Genomic DNA, 23,992 nt, shown 5'->3' on the forward strand with positions numbered 1-23,992 from the left:
GTTTTCCAAAGCTAATATTTATTGCCTAAGAGTCTGCAACTGAAGTTTGAACATTAGCTTTGTACTTTTTTAGATATGGGTTCACTTCCGGTTGACCCGGAAGTAAAGGTCAACATGGGGTCAAAGTTGTTTCAAACTAATCTTGAATGCCCAAGATGTCTATAACTGAACCAAAATTGATAATCTGTTGTATAGTTCTTGAGATATGGTCCCACTTCCGGTTGACCAGGAAGTAGGGGTCAACTTGAGGTCACGGTTTTTTAAAGTTAATATTTTATGCCTAAGGAGTTTATAACTGAAAATATTTTGAAAATCTGCTGTATAGTTCTTGAGATATGGTGACACTTCCGGTTGACGCGGAAGTAGAGGTCAACTTGAGGTCACAGTTTTTTCAAATTAATCTCCAACCCCCAAGGAGTATTTAAAAACAAACAGTTGAAAAGTCGGCCGTGAAGTTCTTGAGATATGATGCTGCAAAGATTTCCTAATTAATATGCATATGAGGGTCACTGGTGGTTAATTAATAAATAATTTTAATATGTTTTATGATAGGAATTAAGCTAAACATCCTAAAGCTTCCATTTGATATTATTTTACGTGTTTAAAAACACATAATTAATTTGTAGGATACTCCTTTATTTCCCTACTCCTGCCGATAGGGGGCGCTCTTATGAGACATTTCAATAGGAGACTTTCCAACGCTAGGCGGCAGCAGACATACCGGGTAAATTCCCATTGTTTACGTAGTTCTGAACATGCGCATAATTCTGAGAACAATGGATTTACCCGGTAAGTCTGCTGCCCTCTATCGTCCCAGAAAGTCTCCCATTGCACGATTTCTGCACCGTAATGTCTGTATCTGACTCTGTATTTGTATGTGTACGTCGCAGAGACCAAAACTGTCACAAAATGTCAAGCTATAATTTCCCCTAGAGAACAGGGCCCAGTTTTATGGCTCTGTCTGCTTCAACCAAACTCTGCCCATTTATTATACAACCACCATTCTCCGCTTACTGTGCAGGCGCTGAAATATCTGTACAATTAGTTCAAAGCAAAGATTACATATGATAAGTTTCCCCGTGCACAAGCAAAAATATCCCTGCTAAGCTGTGATATATGCTTTAAGTTAGCGATAATATCCGCGCTTCTGATGTGACAATTCTTTGCTTACGCAGTGAATCAGAGTCAAATTGGACCAGTTTCACAAGATTTCCCCTCATGTACTAACAATCTTTTTTGACTTTACATGTTTGAAGTGTAGGCCTTACCAAACCTACTTACAGGGCAAAATTACATGGTTCTCATGACCACCAAAGTCTGCGCTTACGATCACCATTTTCGCTTTACTGTGATGTGCAAGCTTGGAAAATAATGTGCGAACTTGGAAGCACACTAACAAAAGAAATCCCTGCTATAAGCAGTCTATTTCGCTTGACGTAAGCGCAGAATTCAATGCTTCTGCAGAGCACTGAATCTTTTTCATTAAGCAAGTTCCCATCATGACTCGACTAGTCGAACCTCAAAACTAACTACGACACTTGTCGAGATAAAATTAATACAGATTCTCAAGATTTGTGCCGCTATGTGCCGCAAAGGCAATATTAATTATGTTGCGAATGGGTGACTAGTGAATTTTACTACTCGACTAGTCGCACCTCAAACCTGCCTACGACACTTGTCGAGATAAAATACGGATTCTCAAGATTTGTACCGCTATGTGCTGCAAGGGCAATATTAATTATATGGGTGTGACTAGTGAAATTTACTACTCGACTAGGCGCACTTCAAACCTAACTACGACACTTGTATTTTTAATTATGTTGCGAATGGGTGTGACTAGTGAAATTTACTACTCGACTAGTCGCACTTCAAACCTAACTATGACACTTGTCGAGATAAAGTACAGATTCTCAAGATTTGGGCCGCAAGGGCAATATTAATTATGTTGCGAATAGTAGTAAGCAACACAACTGGTTCACCAAACAGGTAGTCGGGACAAATTTTGTAGTCAATGTGTGGACACGATTATAACTGAATAGAGATAAAAACAGTAGTCGCGACTCAAATTATAATTGGTGGTCGCGGCTTTAACACTAAAGCACACTAGTCGCCCCTGCCTACTTTTGTCACAAGTAAAGCACAAGTTTTTCCTGCGAATGCAAATCAAATTTTTTAGTCACTGTTTTCGCAGTGAAAGTTTTGCAGGAGTTGAGCACAATTAGTCAACTGTAGCAATTTGTTTGATGCCAATTGTGAAGTGAAGAACACATTCCCTGCTAAGCTGTAAAATACGCTTAGCGTAAGCACAGTTCCCTGATTACGTAAGCGCTGCGATTCTTTCCTTTAAAAGCCATTGGCCCAGGACCAAACTACATAATAGCTTTTTAAACAAAAAAAGCAGCTTAAACATGCCTCATGTTCAAGTTGTGAATCCAGGTGTTCTGCTCAATTTCTGCAATTTTGTAAAGCAAAATGTTTGCCTGTTTATTATAAGCAGCTCTATAAAACTGAGCCACTCAACCACCAGAGAAACGTCAGCATAATAAAATCTCTGCTTTTGTATTCCTGTCAAAGAGTTTTTGTTTGTCATGGTCTAATTTCCGAACGTAACGCGAAATACTGGAATTAGTTTTGGCAAATGTTCCCCGGCGCGAACAAGGTGACTTTACCCGTAAATAATTCCAAATCCCGGGCGGTCTATTTTCGTCGTCCACGCTCGTCGGCTGAAATGAACCCGGTCCACGACGCACCATGCTCAGGCTTGTCAAATTTTGGGAACAAGTTTAGACTTGTGCTAGTCGGTTACCGTAAGAAATCTATGTATATTGAACAAAAAAACGCAATAACACCGGTCGAAAATGGTATAAGGACTTGGTCAAGTTAACACTTTTACAATTTTTGACTATTCAAATCAAGTTTTACGCCGTACCCATGATCTTTGAAAAAACTTCCCCGGAAATACAGGTTTTTTAAAATAATTACACTGTTTCTATAAGTTCTGATGCTTTTAAAATGACAATCAATAAAATATATCTTAATCTAAAGCAATTTTGGGAAGTGTACAACATGTAATTTAATTTTAATCGAATAAATTATTAGGGCCACTGATTTTCCGTTTCAGAAAAGTGCAAATTCCGTTTGGCAAAAACATGAATTCCGTTTCAGGCACAAAAAATTCCGTTTCATGTTTTTTTAATTAGATAAAAGGTTGTTTAATACCCAGGGACACACTTATAAAAATCAATTTGAGATAAGTTGCACTGCTGACTTCGTAAAATGTTCATTTGAACTGACAAATTTCAAAAAAATACTTTAATTTTTTTTTTTTTATACTGCTGTTCGATGAAACAAAAACATGTAGTCATGGTAAAAAGGTTGCACTGTGACTGCAGTATCAATGCACATGATGTGATAGACTTGATTCCAAGTCTAAAACTGCAGTTGATTCTCTGCATCAGCCACATTGTAGGCTAATGAAAGGAGTGTAATCCACAAGAGGGCGCTGTTTCAGCATGATCCAAGACTTGGGAACAAGTCTATGGACGTGACCGTTCTCCATCCACAAACAAAATGTCAGCCATTTTGTTTTCGCATTGGCGACAGAATGTTGACAGTTTACGGTTTTATTTTAGACCTTTCCGAGATGAAAAAACATTGTATGTGTTCTTATACATCATAGGTAAGCTAGTTTGTGTATTATTGTTGGTAAAAGAGAGGGAGAAAATGCAATTTGGGTGAACAAAAAATGTTAAAAACGTGCCGCGAATAATGCCCTTCGCTTAACCATGTTAACAACGTGTGTACATCATGTGTGTAAACATGGAGGATGGTGTGAAGTAGAACAGAATGATCCACGGTTACGATCTCGTACTTTTTAATGGTCTGATTTCTGATGCTTTTTTAGTAATCTTAATAAAGAATGCAATATCAATAGTTTTTGCGTCAAGAAAAAAAAAAAAAAAAAAAAAAAAAAATCAAATTTTCTGAAATCCCGTTTTCCGTTTCTAAGGGCGGATTCCGCGAATTCCGTCCGTTTTCCGCGATCGCGGAAAATCAGTGGCCCTAAATTATGTTTTGGAAAGCTGGGTTTGTTTACACTTCAAGAGCCATTGTGTTTGTGCACAGACACAAAACGTGCATTACATGACGTCATGGTGACGTCGTCCAGAATTTTATGTCGGAAATCACATTAACAGGACCTGACTAGTGTATATAGCTGAGAAAAGTTTCAGGATCGGCGGTCTACTTTTTGAGATATGGTGTTAACAAGGTTTGCTAATTAAATATTCATAAGCTTAATTAAGGCTTATTAATTAACAATTTTAACATTTTTTACGATAAGAATTAAGCTTATGTTCTAAGCTTCAATTTGGTATAATAAACTCACTCTTTCGTATTATGGTTTAGGAGATTAGGCTGCCACAAAAACGTGTACAAACACTATGGGATTTAGGGAGAAACAAAGAATAACTAGACATTAAGTGTTTGTGAACAAACACGAAGCTGTTCCGTGATGTTTTGCTTGGATTATGTGCTTCATTGCCCAAGGAATATATAACTGGGAAAAAAAGTTTCAAAAAAGTTGTGTAGCTCTAGGTATTAGGTCACACTTCCCGGTTGACCCGCAAGTAAAGGTCAAAATGAGCCCACAGCTACCAAAGACTAATCTGCAATGCCAAGGAGTCTATAACTGAAAAAGTTTAAGCAATCGGTTGTGAAGATCTTGATATATAGTCCCACTTCCGGTTGACCCAGAAGTAGAGGTCAACATAGGGTCACAGTTTTTCAAAGTTAATATTTATTGCCTTAGAGTCTATAACTGAAGTTTGAACATTGGCTTTGTACTTCTTGAGATATTGGCCCACTTCCGGTCGACCCGGAAGTAAAGGCCAACATGGGGTCAAATGTGTTTCAAACTAATCTTGAATGTCCAAGGAGTCTATAACTGAAAAAAAGTTTGAAAATCGGTTGTATATTTCTTGAGATATGGTCCCACTTCCGGTTGACCCGGAAGTAGAGGTCAACTTGAGGTCACGGTTTGTCAAAAGTTATATTTTTATGCCTAAGGAGTTTATAACTGAAAAAGTTTTATAATCTGTTGTATAGTTCTTGAGATATGGTCCCACTTCCGGTCGACCCGGAAGTAGGGGTCAACTTGAGGTCACAATTTTTCAAAATTAATCTCCAATCCCCAAAGAGTCTTTAGCAACAAACAGTCTTAAAATCGGCTGTATGCTTCTTGAGATATGGTGCTGCAAAGATTTTCTGAATTGAATATGCAAATGAGGGTCATGTGGTTAAGTAGTTACTAGTTGCCATTTTTCAAAAACAAATTAAAGATGCAAATATCACGACATCGTCTTCTCAGACTCTCCCCGAGAGTGCTCAACCCACACAGGTTCGCAGTGTGTTGCAAGAACCATAGAGCTGTCTACATAATTGCAATGAGAGTGACTGCACCCAATTTATGAAGTACTACGTTGTACCCATGATGCCAAGATTCTAATTGATTAATAATTAATAGACGAACATTGATTGCTTTTATGGACTGAAACAAATCTTATTAGAATCAGTGTATTTTTCTACACATAATATGATATTTAGGAAACTAACAAATAAATTATTTAGAAGTTATTGTGTTTTTGACCAGTTTAAATTATAGATTTGAAGAGCCATTGTGTTTGTGCACAGACACAAAACGTGCATTACATGACGTCATGGTGACGTCGTCCAGAATTTTATGTCGGAAATCACATTAACAGGACCTGACTAGTGTATAGCTGAAAAAAGTTTCAGGATCGGCGGTCTAATTTTTGAGATATGGTGTTAACTAGGTTTGCTAATTAAATATTCACAAGCTTAATTCAGGCTTATTAATTAAAATTTTTTACATTTTTTACGATAAGAATTAAGCTTATGTTCTAAGCTTCAATTTGGTATAATAAACTCACTCTTTCGTATTATGGTTTAGGAGATTAGGCTGCCGCAAAAACGTGTACAAACACTATGGGATTTAGGGAGAAACAAAGAATAATAATAATAAAAACAATAAAAATCTAGACGAAAACAATACCTGTTCCGACGGACGGTCGGAACAGCTAATAATAATAATAATAAAAATAATAAAAATCTCGACGAAAACAATAGCTGTTCCGACTGGATCGGAACAGCTAATAATAATAAAAATAATAAAAATCTCGACGAAAACAATAGCTGTTCCGACTGGATCGGAACAGCTAATAATAAAAATAATAAAAATCTCGACGAAAACAATAGCTGTTCCGACTGGATCGGAACAGCTAATAAAAATAATAAAAATCTCGACGAAAACAATAGCTGTTCCGACTGGATCGGAACAGCTAATAAAAATAATAAAAATCTCGACGAAAACAATAGCTGTTCCGACTGGATCGGAACAGCTAAAAACAATAAAAATCTAGACGAAAACAATACCTGTTCCGACGGACGGTCGGAACAGCTAATAAAAACAATAAAAATCTAGACGAAAACAATACCTGTTCCGACGGACGGTCGGAACAGCTAACTAGACATTAAGTGTTTGTGAACAAACACGAAGCTGTTCCTTGTTGTTTTGCTTGGATTATGTGCTTCATTGCCCAAGGAATATATAACTGAAAAAAAGGTTTCAAAAAAGTTGTGTAGCTCTTGTTATAAGGTTTTACTTCCCGGTTGACCCATAAGTAAAGGTCAACATGGGCCCACAGCTACCAAAGATTAATCTGCAATGCCAAGGAGTCTATAAAATCGGTTGTGTAGATCTTGATATATAGTCCCACTTCCGGTTGACCCAGAAGTAGAGGTCAACTTGGGGTCACAGTTTTCCAAAGCTAATATTTATTGCCTAAGAGTCTGCAACTGAAGTTTGAACATTAGCTTTGTACTTTTTTAGATATGGGTTCACTTCCGGTTGACCCGGAAGTAAAGGTCAACATGGGGTCAAAGTTGTTTCAAACTAATCTTGAATGCCCAAGATGTCTATAACTGAACCAAAATTGATAATCTGTTGTATAGTTCTTGAGATATGGTCCCACTTCCGGTTGACCAGGAAGTAGGGGTCAACTTGAGGTCACGGTTTTTTAAAGTTAATATTTTATGCCTAAGGAGTTTATAACTGAAAATATTTTGAAAATCTGCTGTATAGTTCTTGAGATATGGTGACACTTCCGGTTGACGCGGAAGTAGAGGTCAACTTGAGGTCACAGTTTTTTCAAATTAATCTCCAACCCCCAAGGAGTATTTAAAAACAAACAGTTGAAAAGTCGGCCGTGAAGTTCTTGAGATATGATGCTGCAAAGATTTCCTAATTAATATGCATATGAGGGTCACTGGTGGTTAATTAATAAATAATTTTAATATGTTTTATGATAGGAATTAAGCTAAACATCCTAAAGCTTCCATTTGATATTATTTTACGTGTTTAAAAACACATAATTAATTTGTAGGATACTCCTTTATTTCCCTACTCCTGCCGATAGGGGGCGCTCTTATGAGACATTTCAATAGGAGACTTTCCAACGCTAGGCGGCAGCAGACATACCGGGTAAATTCCCATTGTTTACGTAGTTCTGAACATGCGCATAATTCTGAGAACAATGGATTTACCCGGTAAGTCTGCTGCCCTCTATCGTCCCAGAAAGTCTCCCATTGCACGATTTCTGCACCGTAATGTCTGTATCTGACTCTGTATTTGTATGTGTACGTCGCAGAGACCAAAACTGTCACAAAATGTCAAGCTATAATTTCCCCTAGAGAACAGGGCCCAGTTTTATGGCTCTGTCTGCTTCAACCAAACTCTGCCCATTTATTATACAACCACCATTCTCCGCTTACTGTGCAGGCGCTGAAATATCTGTACAATTAGTTCAAAGCAAAGATTACATATGATAAGTTTCCCCGTGCACAAGCAAAAATATCCCTGCTAAGCTGTGATATATGCTTTAAGTTAGCGATAATATCCGCGCTTCCGATGTGACAATTCTTTGCTTACGCAGTGAATCAGAGTCAAATTGGACCAGTTTCACAAGATTTCCCCTCATGTACTAACAATCTTTTTTGACTTTACATGTTTGAAGTGTAGGCCTTACCAAACCTACTTACAGGGCAAAATTACATGGTTCTCATGACCACCAAAGTCTGCGCTTACGATCACCATTTTCGCTTTACTGTGATGTGCAAGCTTGGAAAATAATGTGCGAACTTGGAAGCACACTAACAAAAGAAATCCCTGCTATAAGCAGTCTATTTCGCTTGACGTAAGCGCAGAATTCAATGCTTCTGCAGAGCACTGAATCTTTTTCATTAAGCAAGTTCCCATCATGACTCGACTAGTCGAACCTCAAAACTAACTACGACACTTGTCGAGATAAAATTAATACAGATTCTCAAGATTTGTGCCGCTATGTGCCGCAAAGGCAATATTAATTATGTTGCGAATGGGTGACTAGTGAATTTTACTACTCGACTAGTCGCACCTCAAACCTGCCTACGACACTTGTCGAGATAAAATACGGATTCTCAAGATTTGTACCGCTATGTGCCGCAAGGGCAATATTAATTATGTTGCGAATGGGTGTGACTAGTGAAATTTACTACTCGACTAGGCGCACTTCAAACCTAACTACGACACTTGTATTTTTAATTATGTTGCGAATGGGTGTGACTAGTGAAATTTACTACTCGACTAGTCGCACTTCAAACCTAACTATGACACTTGTCGAGATAAAGTACAGATTCTCAAGATTTGGGCCGCAAGGGCAATATTAATTATGTTGCGAATAGTAGTAAGCAACACAACTGGTTCACCAAACAGGTAGTCGGGACAAATTTTGTAGTCAATGTGTGGACACGATTATAACTGAATAGAGATAAAAACAGTAGTCGCGACTCAAATTATAATTGGTGGTCGCGGCTTTAACACTAAAGCACACTAGTCGCCCCTGCCTACTTTTGTCACAAGTAAAGCACGGTTTTTCCTGCGAATGCAAATCAAATTTTTTAGTCACTGTTTTCGCAGTGAAAGTTTTGCAGGAGTTGAGCACAATTAGTCAACTGTAGCAATTTGTTTGATGCCAATTGTGAAGTGAAGAACACATTCCCTGCTAAGCTGTAAAATACGCTTAGCGTAAGCACAGTTCCCTGATTATGTAAGCGCTGCGATTCTTTCCTTTAAAAGCCATTGGCCCAGGACCAAACTACATAATAGCTTTTTAAACAAAAAAAGCAGCTTAAACATGCCTCATGTTTAAGTTGTGAATCCAGGTGTTCTGCTCAATTTCTGCAATTTTGTAAAGCAAAATGTTTGCCTGTTTATTATAAGCAGCTCTATAAAACTGAGCCACTCAACCACCAGAGAAACGTCAGCATAATAAAATCTCTGCTTTTGTATTCCTGTCAAAGAGTTTTTGTTTGTCATGGTCTAATTTCCGAACGTAACGCGAAATACTGGAATTAGTTTTGGCAAATGTTCCCCGGCGCGAACAAGGTGACTTTACCCGTAAATAATTCCAAATCCCGGGCGGTCTATTTTCGTCGTCCACGCTCGTCGGCTGAAATGAACCCGGTCCACGACGCACCATGCTCAGGCTTGTCAAATTTTGGGAACAAGTTTAGACTTGTGCTAGTCGGTTACCGTAAGAAATCTATGTATATTGAACAAAAAAACGCAATAACACCGGTCGAAAATGGTATAAGGACTTGGTCAAGTTAACACTTTTACAATTTTGACTATTCAAATCAAGTTTTACGCCGTACCCATGATCTTTGAAAAAACTTCCCCGGAAATACAGGTTTTTTAAAATAATTACACTGTTTCTATAAGTTCTGATGCTTTTAAAATGACAATCAATAAAATATATCTTAATCTAAAGCAATTTTGGGAAGTGTACAACATGTAATTTAATTTTAATCGAATAAATTATGTTTTGGAAAGCTGGGTTTGTTTACACTTCAAGAGCCATTGTGTTTGTGCACAGACACAAAACGTGCATTACATGACGTCATGGTGACGTCGTCCAGAATTTTATGTCGGAAATCACATTAACAGGACCTGACTAGTGTATATAGCTGAGAAAAGTTTCAGGATCGGCGGTCTACTTTTTGAGATATGGTGTTAACAAGGTTTGCTAATTAAATATTCATAAGCTTAATTAAGGCTTATTAATTAACAATTTTAACATTTTTTACGATAAGAATTAAGCTTATGTTCTAAGCTTCAATTTGGTATAATAAACTCACTCTTTCGTATTATGGTTTAGGAGATTAGGCTGCCACAAAAACGTGTACAAACACTATGGGATTTAGGGAGAAACAAAGAATAATAATAAAAACAATAAAAATCTAGACGAAAACAATACCTGTTCCGACGGACGGTCGGAACAGCTAAAAACAATAAAAATCTAGACGAAAACAATACCTGTTCCGACGGACGGTCGGAACAGCTAATAATAATAAAAATAATAAAAATCTCAACGAAAACAATAGCTGTTCCGACTGGATCGGAACAGCTAATAATAATAAAAATAATAAAAATCTCGACGAAAACAATAGCTGTTCCGACTGGATCGGAACAGCTAATAAAAATCTAGACGAAAACAATACCTGTTCCGACGGACAGTCGGAACAGCTAATAATAATAATAATAAAAATAATAAAAATCTCGACGAAAACAATAGCTGTTCCGACTGGATCGGAACAGCTAATAATATGCATGGGACAACAAACCTGTGAAAATTTGAGCTCAATTGGTCGTTGAAGTTGCGAGATAATAATGAAAAAAAAACCACCTTGTCACTCGAAGTTGTGTGCTTTCAGATACTTGATTTCGAGACCTCAAATTCTAAATCTGAGGTCTCGAAATCAAATTCGCGCAAAAATCCCCATTACTCGTTACCAAGTAAGGTTTTTATGATAATAATTATTTTGAGTAATTACCAATAGTGTCCAGTCCACTGCCTTTAAATCAGTGATGGTGAGATTTTGACAATGTTTCTCTCTTTTTGAAATAAACTAGCCTTTTTATTACTTAAAACTAAATTTTTGTAATTAATTCAAGTGTATATAAACTGTAATGTTTTTGTTTTTTAATGAAAATTAACCTGATTCTTTTTAGTGCACACAGGGATTTTGTTTTCACTTTTTACTTGGAATCTGTGATGAAATAAAGAAATTGAATTGAATTGAGTTGAACTAGCTGAGAGCGATACCCAGATCTGGATATCATCAGAAGTTGGCTGATGTTCCATTTTTCAATACAGACCTTTATTTTACACTACTACTACTACCTACATGTACCTCCTAGAACTAGTAAGGTTCTTTCCACTGAGATGATACCTGAACAAACCTCTTTCATAGTTAAAGGAGTAACCACCTACATGCCCCCTGTACCATGACTTGTGATAATCCTGACCCTCCATCTCCCCATAATGGCACTTTATTTTGCCTGTTTGTTTGATTGTTAGTTAAGAGGATCTTCCCGTCAAGCGAACACAACAGGGGGATATAAACGCCAAGCGGGCAATCTTTCTCATACAAACATTGGTTTTAACTTTGTACCAATAGAGTAGACCCCCATATAAGCACGATAAGTAGCTTGAGATTAGCTGTACTCCTATTTTTGTCTCTCAAGATTTTCATCTCTGATCTTAAGAAGTTGCGATAACGTAACCCTCCTCCCACGAACATAACCCTCCTCTTGATGGTGGGGAGGGTTACGTTATCACAACTAATCTGATCTATGCCTATAATTATATAGCCTATATGATGGTCGTATTATCAATTCAATGACAATGATCATGAATATATGACATTGCGATCGTCAGTCATTGGCGCCATACATAAATAACGCCCTCATCATGCTCGCATGCCTACAGTTTTAGCTCCGCGAAAAAAGGAACACATTGCCTTGGATCGGACGAGTTGGTCTATGAAAAGCGTTTGAAACCGTTTGTTATGAAATGCATATGGTTAGAAAGATGTTTTAAAAGTAGAATATAATGATCCACACAAGTATCACTAAAAATTGCACGGGTTTCCTTTTACGTCGCGAACTAACACGGACGGCCATTTATGGGAGTCAAAGTTTTGACTCCCATAAATGGCCGACCGTGTTTGTCGACGAGGTTAACACATTTTATCTTTCAAGGATAAAATGCTTTATACACAGGGCGAAAGTGTAGTTACACACGGTGCGTGTGCTGCCAAAGTGCGGTTAAAATTGTACAAGCTTAAGGGGTAATTCCCTTGTGTGCAGGGATGCGCGGCCAGGTGCCGTGCACTAATACTGAGTAACTTAGGTAATTTGTTCGCGGGCAAATATGTTGGTATGCCTGGGTTTTTAATTACAGTCCTCTGTGCATAAACATTGTGTGTGTTTTCAATTAGCCAATAGGGTGTTTAATAGGACAACATTGGCCAATGAATGTTTTTGTTTACCTTGCGTTGTTGGGGACGCACTAATTAGCGCGGGATTAGCTTTCACTTCAAAGTCACTTTGTCACTGCCTTTCAAAGTGAAGAGGCTGTGTGAGTTTTATACTCACACAATTTAACTCCCACCCTAAAGGTCTTGTCAGTAATCTTAACTTGTCATTGCGGTATGGCGTTTTTTACGGGATTCACACAGTGTTTCTGTTTTGGGGGTTATAGTTGCAAGTAAATGTACTTTGTCAAATTATTTCTTTCACTTTGTACACCTTGTTCAAGGAACTTACACGCCCATTCGTAATATTGAGTTAAAGTATTGTAACATTAAGTTGTGTTAGCGCTCTGAGGTTCCCTAGGGGCTAAGTCCGACCTCATGTCTCAAGGTGGAATTTTACAGCTTAATTAATTGATTGATGGGTTAACCTCATTGTGTAAGGTATGACTAGTTTCAATAATTGTTTTAGTGCATTCTGACTGTGTGCCCACGTGATTGGAGTCAGGTGGGCATGCAGATTAATGTTTGGCCAGGTGCCAGTTAACAAATATAACATTTGTGTGCCAAATAAGTAATAGGGGCGAAGTGCCCATTAATGGTTGTGTCACGTGTACATTGGAAGAAGAAGCCATGTTGGCCAGATTTGTTGTGGTGTGGCAAATGTTTGCCAATTAATTACTTCGGGCGTGGTGCCCAGTAATGGTTGAGGTCATGTGTTCATGGGAAGAAGAATCCAGGTACTGGGCAGAAGAAGCCAAGTACTGGCCAAACAATTGTGGGGTCATGTGTACCCTAAGCTATTTTTATCTGTGCGACTGGCTAGCCATAAGTTTTTCGGCAACCTTCACAATTTTTGTTTTGAAAATAAAACAGTTTTCAGAGGCTGTGGCAATCAATCAAAAAATAATTTGTCTGCTTGTTTTATTCGTATCTGAGTATAAATGAAAACTACGCAATTTCGAGGCATATTTGTGTAGATCATTGTATTCTACTTTTACAACATCTTTCTAACCATATCAATTTTAAAACAAACCGTTACAAACGGTTACAAAGACCAACTTGACCGATCCAAGGCAACGTGTTCCTTTAACTTTTTGTTTTGTTTTTAGACTCTCGTTTTTGATTCTTGGTGTTTTTTATCCCTCCTAGCTACCGCTGGATCGTGCTTTTTAAACTCTCATCGTTTTGGTGTAATTTGTCGTCGGTTTTAATTTTTTAATTCTCTGTTTGTCTGCCTTGCTACGGCGGCCATTTTAAACCCCTTGATAGACTTTTTGTTTCTTACTGCGTCATCGTCGTCGTCGTTTTGTCTTCGTATTTGATTGAGACTTTTTTACACATGATGGAAAACTCTAAAGCCTGCTGGAAAACCCTCATAGCCTCACTGATGTTAGTCTTAATCAGGATTAACAGTGTCAGTCAACCCTCATTACCTTCGCTGCATTTTGTGGAGCATTGGTCTGCACCAGTAAATATCTCGTCAGATAACCTTAGTCTTCAAACCCCGGTGAGTCAGTTCCATGCTACTCTTTTGAACTTGGATTATAATCAACCATACTATCAGCCAAACACTGCTAAAGTACAACTTAAAAACCGTTCTTGTATTGGTACTGTTATGCTTCTTATGTTGGCTGGTGATGTTGCCCTTAACCCAGGACCAGCGTACCAGCCTAATTAATACCCATGCCAAGTGTGTACAAAAGCAGCCAAATGGGGACAGGAATGCCTACAATGTGATTGTTGTCAGCAATGGTACCATGTACACTGTTTAGGTATGGATAGGAACATCTATAACATTTTTGAACAACATTCTTCTTACACCTGGATCTATTGTACTTGCGGAATGCCCAATTTTGACACCTCCTACTTTGGATCGCTAAACAAATTTAGTGATAGTAACATTTTTGACAGTCTCTCTAGCATTAGCATTGACAGTCTGCCACCAGATATGCTTCTTGGTAAACCATTAAACTCATCTAGCCCTAGTAAACATGCTGCTGAAAATGCACAGAGTAAAGCCAAGGTCGGTAAATCTGCACGAAAACCTAAGGAACGCCCTCTGAAGTTTGTAAATGTGAACTGTCAAAGTGTGCGTGCTAAACTGCCTGGTTTCCAACACCTCCTGCAGGCCGAAGACCCTGATGTAGTGGTAGGCACAGAATCGTGGTTACATGAGAACATTCCTATGGGAGAGATTTTCCCTTCTACTTTTCAAGTCTTCCGAAAGGATCGTATAGGAGATGCACATGGTGGTGTATTTATTGCTGTTAGGTCAACCTGATTGCACAGGATGAAACTAATTTGGACCAAACCGATTGTGAAATGAAGTGGATTAGTATCCATGTCAAGGGGATAGCACCGGTCTATATAGGGGCCTTTTATCGTTCACAAAAGACAGATAATGACTATATGCGTCTACTCGAAAGCTCCATTAAGAAGATCCCAGGGCACACCTCCATTTGGTTGCTCGGCGATTTCAACTTGCCAGATGTTGATTGGGCATCAAACAGTTTTTTGCCTGGTGGTAGATATGCCGGGCCAAGTAAAATCATGATTGATATTGCCCATGACCATAATCTTCATCAGGCTGTCATTCAACCAACAAGAGAACAGAGTATCCTTGACTTGTGCTTCACTAATAACCCGGGATTCATTTGCAGGACCAATGTAAAAGCAGGTATTAGTGATCATGATTTCGTCACAGTAGAAGCCACCATCAAACCAAAGATATTCAAGAAACCTAAACGTAAGATCTTCATTTATGCCAAAGCCCATTACAGCAACATTTCAAAGGATCTAAATGAACTGAATTGCCGGCTGACTGGTGATGTTTATGAAAACTCCAATGACGATGAAATGTGGACCATCTTTACGCATACCATGTTAAAATCGATGGACAAAAATATCCCACATAAAACTAGCTCATCTAAGTCTAGCCTCCCATGGGTCAATGCTTCCATCAAAAGAAGTATCAGGAAAAAACGCAAATTGTACAATCGGGCACGCCAAACGGGTGATTTTTCCTTAAGAGGATGAGTTTAAAGATCAGAGACGTAAGGTTGACAAAGAACTGAGGAAACTTCATCAAGATTATGTCCACAAAATTGGTACAAGCCTTCAGACTGAAAACAACAAACCTTTTTGGAACTATGTGAAAGCGATTCGCAGGGCAGTATTTGGTGTTTCTCCTTTAACTTCAATGGGAAAGATTGTGTCGGGTGCTAAAGACAAAGCCAAGGCACTAAACCAACAATTTATCTCAGTTTTCACCAAAGAAGATCTATCATCACTCCCTCATATTGGTACTAGTAAAATCCCATGCATGCCAGACATTCACATTACAACTTCTGGGGTAGAAAAATTACTGAAAAATCTTCAAGCCCACAAAGTAGCCGGTCAAAATCAGACCCTAAATTATAACACCATCCCATCAAACAAAGACTGCTACCGTTACTCCTTGTATCCAAGAACTATACCAATCTGGAACTCACTCCCGCCGCAAGTTAAATCAGCCCTTGACGCTAATAATTTTAAGTCCCTCCTTGTTAATAAACCATTTGAGTAGGGAGCATGCATGCATGAGGGTCTGCACAGTTATAGCCCAGTGGCGGCGGTTTGTGCAGTAAAGACAAGACAAGAGTATACAATTAATTACAACTGATGTCATCAAAATTGTAACCAAAAAAGGGAGCACAGCTCCAGTTAGGTTAGTGGTCTACAGGTCTAAGTTGACATGTTTGTCTCAGTCACAAGACTTAATCCTAGTTTAGTTCATATTTGACCTAAATTAGGGCCTACACTCTACAGTTATTATTAATTTTCAACTTAAAAAAAATTTAATTATTAAAAATGTGATTTTTTGTTTGTTTGAGTATATAATACCAACCTTGCCCATCGTATAAGCGTGCTTGCATCTGGACCTGATCCATTGGTAGGTTGGCAGTCGTGTTCATCAAAATATGAAGCCATTTCTCAAGTTGACTTTAAATACAAATCGGGCACTCGTTCGTGTACGGTGTATAACTGTTTTTGTGTGTTATAAAATAGTAACAATACAATACAATTACTGCTGATGTACAAATAATATGTACGAATGATGGACTTTTCAAGTTGAGTTTACCAGCAAAAAAACAAACAAAATGACGAATAACCAAGTTTCAAGACGCAGTTGCTTAAAGTCTGCGGCTGCTTCTAAGCTCAGTTATTTTCTATACCTTTTTGTTATTAGCAAATCCCCCTTTTCCAGGATAACATTTCGTCAAAGAATGAATGACTTCGCAGAACTTGGAGCAATGTTGTTATTTTGACAGCAAAATCTGAAGTCACATTGTTTTGGTTGTTCAACTCACTTTGCCCGTAAACAAAATTAAACTAGAACTAATAAAATACCACAAAAATTAAATAGTTTTAGTAAAAATGTGTTTTTGTTTACTTTAAATCAACAAGAAAGAATTTTAAGAACTTTTAAAGGACGCATTATTTACGTTGAAATTTGATTAATACTTTTTTTTACGTGCAATAATTAATTGGTCACCCATGAAATTGTTCAGACTAGTGGGGGCGCTATGCACCGAAGTGGCACATTTTCTCCGCGTCGTCTGTTTTGAGGCCGGGGACCAACATCCGATTGATCGCGGTAAATGAACTTGACAACTTTTCCGAACGAAACTTCTAGACAAATGCGTTCGGTATCGACGCAATAGCTATAAATATTCTGAACACATTTCGTAAATGGGCGATTATTCAGTGACTCTAAAACTTGTAATGATCTGCTCAATATTTCATATTATGAGGATCACATGGCCCTCCTTGGAGCCAAAAGCAAACAAGTGTAGCACTAGGCATACGCTACGCACCACCTGCTGCAATATTTATACCTTTATTTTTGTAAAAGCTCCCATTGGCTTTCTTTGCCAACTGTGGACCTTTGGCCGAGCGGTTGACACTATTCTCTTTTGTCGTAGGTCCTCGGTTTGGAAGTGCCATACCTACTCACTTATACCGGTGTACAAAACGCCAAGCCGTCAATTTCGAAATATCACTGCCCAGCCTCTATAGTGGAAAGTATGACCAATTATTTCAGGGTAGGCTACAGCCGGCCATCCAGAATACTCCAAGGTGGAAGTCAACAACCCCAGTAATCAACAACTGGCAATGTTTTTATGTGGGCCTATGCCACTATAGAATAATTTTAAAGGCAGTGGACACTATGTTGGTAATTGTCAAAGACTAGCCTTCACAGTTGGTGTATCTCAACAAATGCATCAAACAACAAACCTGTGAAAATTTGAGCTCAATCGGTCATCGAACTTGCGAGATAATACTAAATGAAATAAAAAAGTTGTGTGCGTTTAGATGGTTGATTTCGAGACCTCAAGTTCTAAACCTGAGGTCTCGAAATCAAATTAGTGGAAAATTTCTTCTTTCTCGAAAACTAAGTAAACGGCGACTTTGCTCGGACCTCCATTCTATAAAAGGCTTATTTAGACCTCCTATTTCGGATCTTGCAGTTTATACAGTCACTCTGGTCTTAGTTCAACCCTCTTCAGAGTTTATACAGGAGTCTTGACTTTTCCAGCCTGACCACACTCCAAAAAATTATTATAAGTTTGTGTGAAGACAAATTTGAATGTGCCGATGTGTGTGTTTGCATCTCATTATTCGAGTGTTTGTCTTTGCCTTGCTGCTAATCGCGTCCTCTCCGTTCCATTGTGTGTTTCTCTCAAGCCCCAATATCCAATGTAAACTTCTTGACATGTTTTAAAGGAGCTGAATCACGATGGGTACAAAATAAGCCCCAACTGTTGAACCAGAACATTGTTCATTATTTTAGAAGTGGGGAAATGGTAAACTCATGATACTTATTTTATAAGCAATTATTGTTTGGAACAACTTTTTTTCATTTCGACGCTTGCTATGGAGCGAGCGAAAGCTATAAGGCACACTGATCCATGCTCGCTATCAAAAATCAGATTAGTTTTTGGTAAGTTATAGTTCCCATAATGTGTGTGCTTTTTTGCTTTCTGTTGTATTTAATATCAATTTTTATTAAAGCGGATTGGTCTATTTTGGAAATGCGCTATTAGAAATCTTTTTAATAATTAATAAATAATGAAACAATGTTGAATGCATTATTATGGAATTTTGCTTTTTAGTGTTCTATGTTACTGCCGTGTTGTAGTTTTCATAAGGAGATACACCGTATATCCTAAGGTTGTTAAAAACCAGCCTGGGTCACACTTGGTGGAAGCATAAAGAAAGGACAGAGGGTGGAACTTGGGTGGAAATAGGCTAGGACTTCAAAGGCATAAGTCATTACTTTGCAAAAACAGTCATAGTGATATACCACCTCTTAGTATTATGTCTCCCTTTGTTTTCATAGCCTATAGTTCTACAAAAACAAATCTTAACTTGAATGCTTTGAAAATGTATATATGTTTGTTCAACCATTCCTTTAAGGACCCGTGGTCTCTAGGTGATGATGGTTCTCCTTGGGTATGTTTGGCAACATCTTGAAGACCTCTTAGTGAGCTTAAGTTATGTCAACTAAGTAGCACTCTAACTGAGAGATTATATCCTAAGGAGTGATGTTTTGCTACCACTTTTCGAAACAGCCTAGGAGTGACAGTCGTCAATGGCCCACATCTCTTTCCATTCACCACAGTTGTCGTACTAGCTCTCGTTTATAGTATTGGCATATACATGTAAAACACAGGCCAAGTGTATTTATGGTTAGCCTACTTCTACCATGGAGGTAGAATTGCTTCTTTACTTCACACCATGCAAAGTTTCTAACACCATTCCAGTGTAGGCCTACTCGCCATTGCTATTACTGCGAGAGATCATGGTGTACTTTTATTAACTGACAAAAAAGTTGACAGTGTGCCTAACATTTCAGTCAATGTAAAGTTACCAATTTATTTCTCATTCATCGGGGAAATACCTGTGAGAATAAAACATATATTTATTTATGTTCCAGTTCGCACGGACAATGAACACATTGAATTACGATTGAATACATGTACATTCTGGCACAGGACGTGTTTTTTTCGTCAGACGGATGGGACACGATCGACCCCACATACAGCAAAGTTCGTGACCAACAAAGTTTTTGATTGTTTAGTTGCAATATCAATCATTTCCTTGTCAGCGTTGCCGTGGCGACTATTTCGGCTTCCCACTACGGTGATAATGACGCAAATCACAGTTCAACTCAAAATGGAACGAGGTGTACGGGGAGAACTCCATACCCCCATTAGTGAATTTTGTAAACAGTCAGCGATGATGAACTTAACCGAAGTTGCCGAAAACTCCGATGTAATGCTACGGATTAGTTGTCTTTTTGAAGGACGACTTCGTTTTCCTGCGTTCCCAATCACAGTGTGAATGTGTATCCTTGTTATTATATGTGACAGGGGGCATCGCAGGGTCAAAGTTGCTGAACATTCTTCCAACGAGTAGGCCCTATACATGTACTGCCTACGACCGGAATAGAAATTGCATAGAAATGAACTTTTGCATGTGACTCTTATTGAGTGGTGTTTTGCGTATCGGCATTGCATCAAGGTTATTTTTATGACAAGGATCAAGATGGCGATCGATATATAAACACTTGCTCATCATAAAACATTTACCAGTCTACAAGGGATCAGTAAGCTTCATTCATGCGTGGAGAAAGGACTGATTTATTTTTCCACCCCCCACCACGTCCAGCCATCGGGGCCTGATTTGGCTACTGTATTATACAAAAATAGGCCACTTGTGGTTCACTAATCCAACAAAAGCCAACCACAACAAAACTCAACACAGTGGAAAGAGTTGTAAAGCTCCTGTCAGGAGGTGCGACATACAAGGACACCTTTGATCAGCAGCCAACCATGCCTACGATAAAATAAGGTGGAATTTAATTGAAGCATCCTGGAAGTGGATTGTCCCCCAGTGCGGGATTTTGACTTCGTGAATTCCTCTACTCCACTCGATCTATACGTAAACTGCGATGGAAGTTCGTGTACCAGCCACAACTTTCAGTCGATGTCCAATACAATAATGAAACGAACATCAGATCCTGAAATAAACAACGAGTTCAACCTGGAATTTGTTTCTATCCAAACTCAGCAGCCATATAATTATGATGAGTTGGCCATGAAGTTTTGTTCGAAGTCGAAAAGGACCAGGATCCAAGATGGGAGTTCAACGGTGCTTTCCCTAATTCAACTGGCAGCAGAGGGGCATTGAGTCGTATTTCCTTTTTATACTGGACTCCAAACGTGTATCCCTATTATGAGCATTCGTCATGATCTTTGATGTTGTTTACTCGCATCGCAGAATTTCTGAATACACAACAAAGTGGTGAGGGCAACAATGTATGAAACAATGAAATGGACATACACAAAAAGTCATAATTCTTGGAAATAATTATTCAATGTGAAATAAAGTGAACCTTCATTAAGAGAAAGTAACATTCAACTGCCAATTGGAAACGGGAAATTCCGAAGAACGGCGTGAAGCAGGGTGCCAAGGAACTGTATTTTTGTGGCTGCCTGACGGTGGCCAGTTGATATATTTTTACATGAACTTTGATTGGCAAAGATGAACAGCTCTGACCCGCTCACCAAGGACCGTGGTCTCGTGTCAAGTCATGGGGAACACGAAACATCACTGAAGCTGCACCGGAGGAACTCCATCCAGAGGGAGCGTCTTGATCAGGAGCTAAGACGTCTCGACAAGGAGCAGGAGAAGTGCATTCGAAGATCTCACATCGAGATCTGCTCTCTCTCAAGAGACAAGAAGAACCTCGTGAGTGACCTCGGCAGGCTCTCCTTCTCAGAGATTGAGACAAATGAAGACGCCAACGGAGATACTATAACTGATGAGGCATTGCAGCCGACTGGCGAGCGCAAAAGGAAATTTAGCTTCCCTCCGGCTATGCCTGCAGACGCAATCGCCAGACGCATCTCACTGCCTGCTCTCTTCCCAGACGGGAGCAGCAGCATAGTCAAGAAAGACCTGTTCTTAGACAAACGGATGACCCGTGAGATGAACAGACTCAAGAAAGCATCAATGCGCTCTGGAAAAGATAATAGCAACGATTTGGATTCCAGCAGGAAAGGCAAACCACGTATTCCGGCTAATGCTTGGTACCATGACAACCAACAGGTCGCAAAAGCGCGGGAAAGATCTGTGTTTGATCGTCTGTCGTCCGAAAGTGGCATGAACTCAAAACCGTGCGGGGAGTTCTTAAAAAGTGTAAGAAAACGAAGGACCTTTAACGTACCACTTTCGCCAAAATCATCAAGGAAATCTGAACATAAATAAAACTTGGTTTGGACAGTAAGAGGTGCAAAGTTGATTGCAGTGAATGCATACCATGAAATGTAAATATTAGTGTAAGATAGGCAAGTGCATTCATTTAATGTGAAATTATTCAATCTGGGTTGTACAAAGACAAACTTACCAGAGCAACAGGATTTGAACTCGCAACCTCCAGAATATTATGTGCCGGTGTCGTATGCAATGACCTCTATCCTATGCAATACTAAAACATTGTGAGAAACGGCTCCCTCTGAAAAACATGGTTTTCGAGAAAGAAGTAATTTTCCATGAATTTGATTTCGAGACCTCAGATTTAGACTTTGAGGGCTCGAAATCAAGCATCTGAAGCACACAACTTATGTGACAAGGGTGTATTTCCTTCATTATTATCTCGCAACTTCGATGACCGATATAAAGCTCAAATTTTCACAGGTTTATTGTTGTATGCATATTATGTTATGATACAGCAAATGAGAAGACTGGTCTTTGACAATTACGAATACATGTAGTGTCCAGTGTCTTTAAAGACATTGGACACTATTCGTAATTGTCAAAGACCAGTCTTCTCACTTGGCGTATCTCGACATATGCATTAAATAACAAACCTGTGCAAATTTGAGCTCAATCAGTCGTCGAAGTTGCGAGATAATAATGAAAGTAAAACACCCCTGTCGCACGAAGTTGTGTGCTTTCCGATGCTTGATTTCGAGACCTCAAATTCTATTCTAAATCTGAGGTCTCGAAATCAAATTCGTGGAAAATTACTTCTTTCTCGAAAACTACATTACTTCAGAGGGAGCCGTTTCTCACAATGTTTTACACTATCAACCTCTCCCAATTACTTGTTACCAAGAAAGGTTTTCTGCTAATAATTATTTTTACCAATAATTACCAAAAGTGTCCACTGCCTTTAAACAAGCAACAATCATTGAAGGCCGAGAAAGGTTTATAACTTCATCTTATTAAAAGATCATAATTATAATAACTTCAATTAATCTTAGGGCATATCACAAGATACAATTTACAGGCAACCAGTTCCACGCAGTCGCCAAGAAAGGATTCATTCACATTTTGAATGTTCACATATTGTTTTAAGATCATCAGGCATTATTTGCAAATGACTCATGTGCTACCAAGGTGGTCCTGTGGCATTGCACTGCAGTTAGTTGCCTCCAAGTTGCCTGTAAAACTTACCTCATGTGTCACGGCCCTGACGGTTTTGATAAGGAGACGGATTATGTATAATATAGGCCTACTATGTTCATTAAAACGTTGGGGCAACGACAATGGCCGGGGATGTCCGAAATTTTTCATCGTCGATTTTGTTTAAAACATTTCAAAATATAAGATTTGGCCGAAAAATTAAAAAAAATACTCAGTAGAAGGTCTGACCCAGCACTTTTATCAAATTTGAACCTATATCTGAAACATCCTCCTCGGCCCATGTTAATTTCCTATTGGTGGACCGAATCTCCGGTGTACAGAACTGAATGGACACCGGGATTGTCTGATTTTTTTCTGCGTGAATTTTTCTTTTAAATATTACAAAATAAGGCTTTAAAAAGACTGATTGCTTCTCTTTCGTGAATTATGTTTGCCCTTATTGTGTAAAAATGCTGGATTTTTTTCTTCGTATATTTTTTTGAACTAATGTTGGCACAATTAAAAATGGCTGGACCTAGGCTTACCCCTTGCGATTATTTTAATTTGAGTCAAATTTGATGAAATGTCTGTACTTACCCCTGAAATTGTATTAAAAAAACTCCGGTCTCAGTACTTTAGTATACAGATCGTAAAGTTGGTTAAAATTAAAATAAATTTGTGCAGAAATTTAGTCGGAGTGAAGACCAGGCATTCAGGGGACTCAAAGTCTGGTCGAAACCAGCGTGGTGATCACCCTTTACAACCTTTAAGGGGTGGCTATTTCCGATCCCTCCTTTACTTTCCCACCCGGAATAATCACCCTTTCCTAGGGAGAGACTTGACGGACCCAATCACTTACTGGTGCCAGCAGTAAAAGTCATGTCCCTTTGGTACGGGAATAGGATTCGAACCGGATATCCCGGCTCTGGACAGCCCGCAATTGAACTATCCAGTGCTCCGTTGTCAGTGCCCGTTGGTGTTTGAAGCTGGTTTTTAATACTACAATTCACTGGCGTATTACAAGCAAAATAGACAAAAAAAACACTACCGGGTATTGAACCCAGTTCTCGCGGTTCCCAGCCAATTCGCACCTCATGTAGCT

The 23,992-nt window shown here is 38.7% G+C and overlaps 2 protein-coding genes across 2 annotated transcripts in view; one reads left to right on the forward strand and one right to left on the reverse strand.

Annotated features, from left to right (window-relative positions):
• Positions 1–13,728, reverse strand: part of LOC117303977 (E3 ubiquitin-protein ligase RNF181-like) — a 37,785-nt gene extending 24,057 nt beyond the window's left edge. The window contains exon 1 of the mRNA XM_033788446.1: positions 13,721–13,728. Coding sequence (XP_033644337.1) covers positions 13,721–13,728 — 8 coding nt within the window. The remainder of the gene's footprint in view (positions 1–13,720) is intronic.
• Positions 13,729–19,930: 6,202 nt separating this feature from the next.
• Positions 19,931–22,043, forward strand: LOC117303843. The gene has a single exon (XM_033788231.1). The coding sequence runs from the start codon at positions 21,025–21,027 to the stop codon at positions 21,748–21,750; it is 726 nt and encodes a 241-aa protein (XP_033644122.1). The 5' UTR covers positions 19,931–21,024; the 3' UTR covers positions 21,751–22,043.
• Positions 22,044–23,992: the final 1,949 nt, after the last annotated feature.

This window comes from Asterias rubens, chromosome 20 (genome assembly GCF_902459465.1).
Source record: "Asterias rubens chromosome 20, eAstRub1.3, whole genome shotgun sequence".
NCBI lineage: Eukaryota > Metazoa > Echinodermata > Asteroidea > Forcipulatida > Asteriidae > Asterias > Asterias rubens.

Coding starts and splice junctions, on each gene's coding strand:
- LOC117303843 (XM_033788231.1), top strand. CDS start 21,025: ATGAACAGCTCTGACCCGCTCACCAAGGACCGTGGTCTCGTGTCAAGT.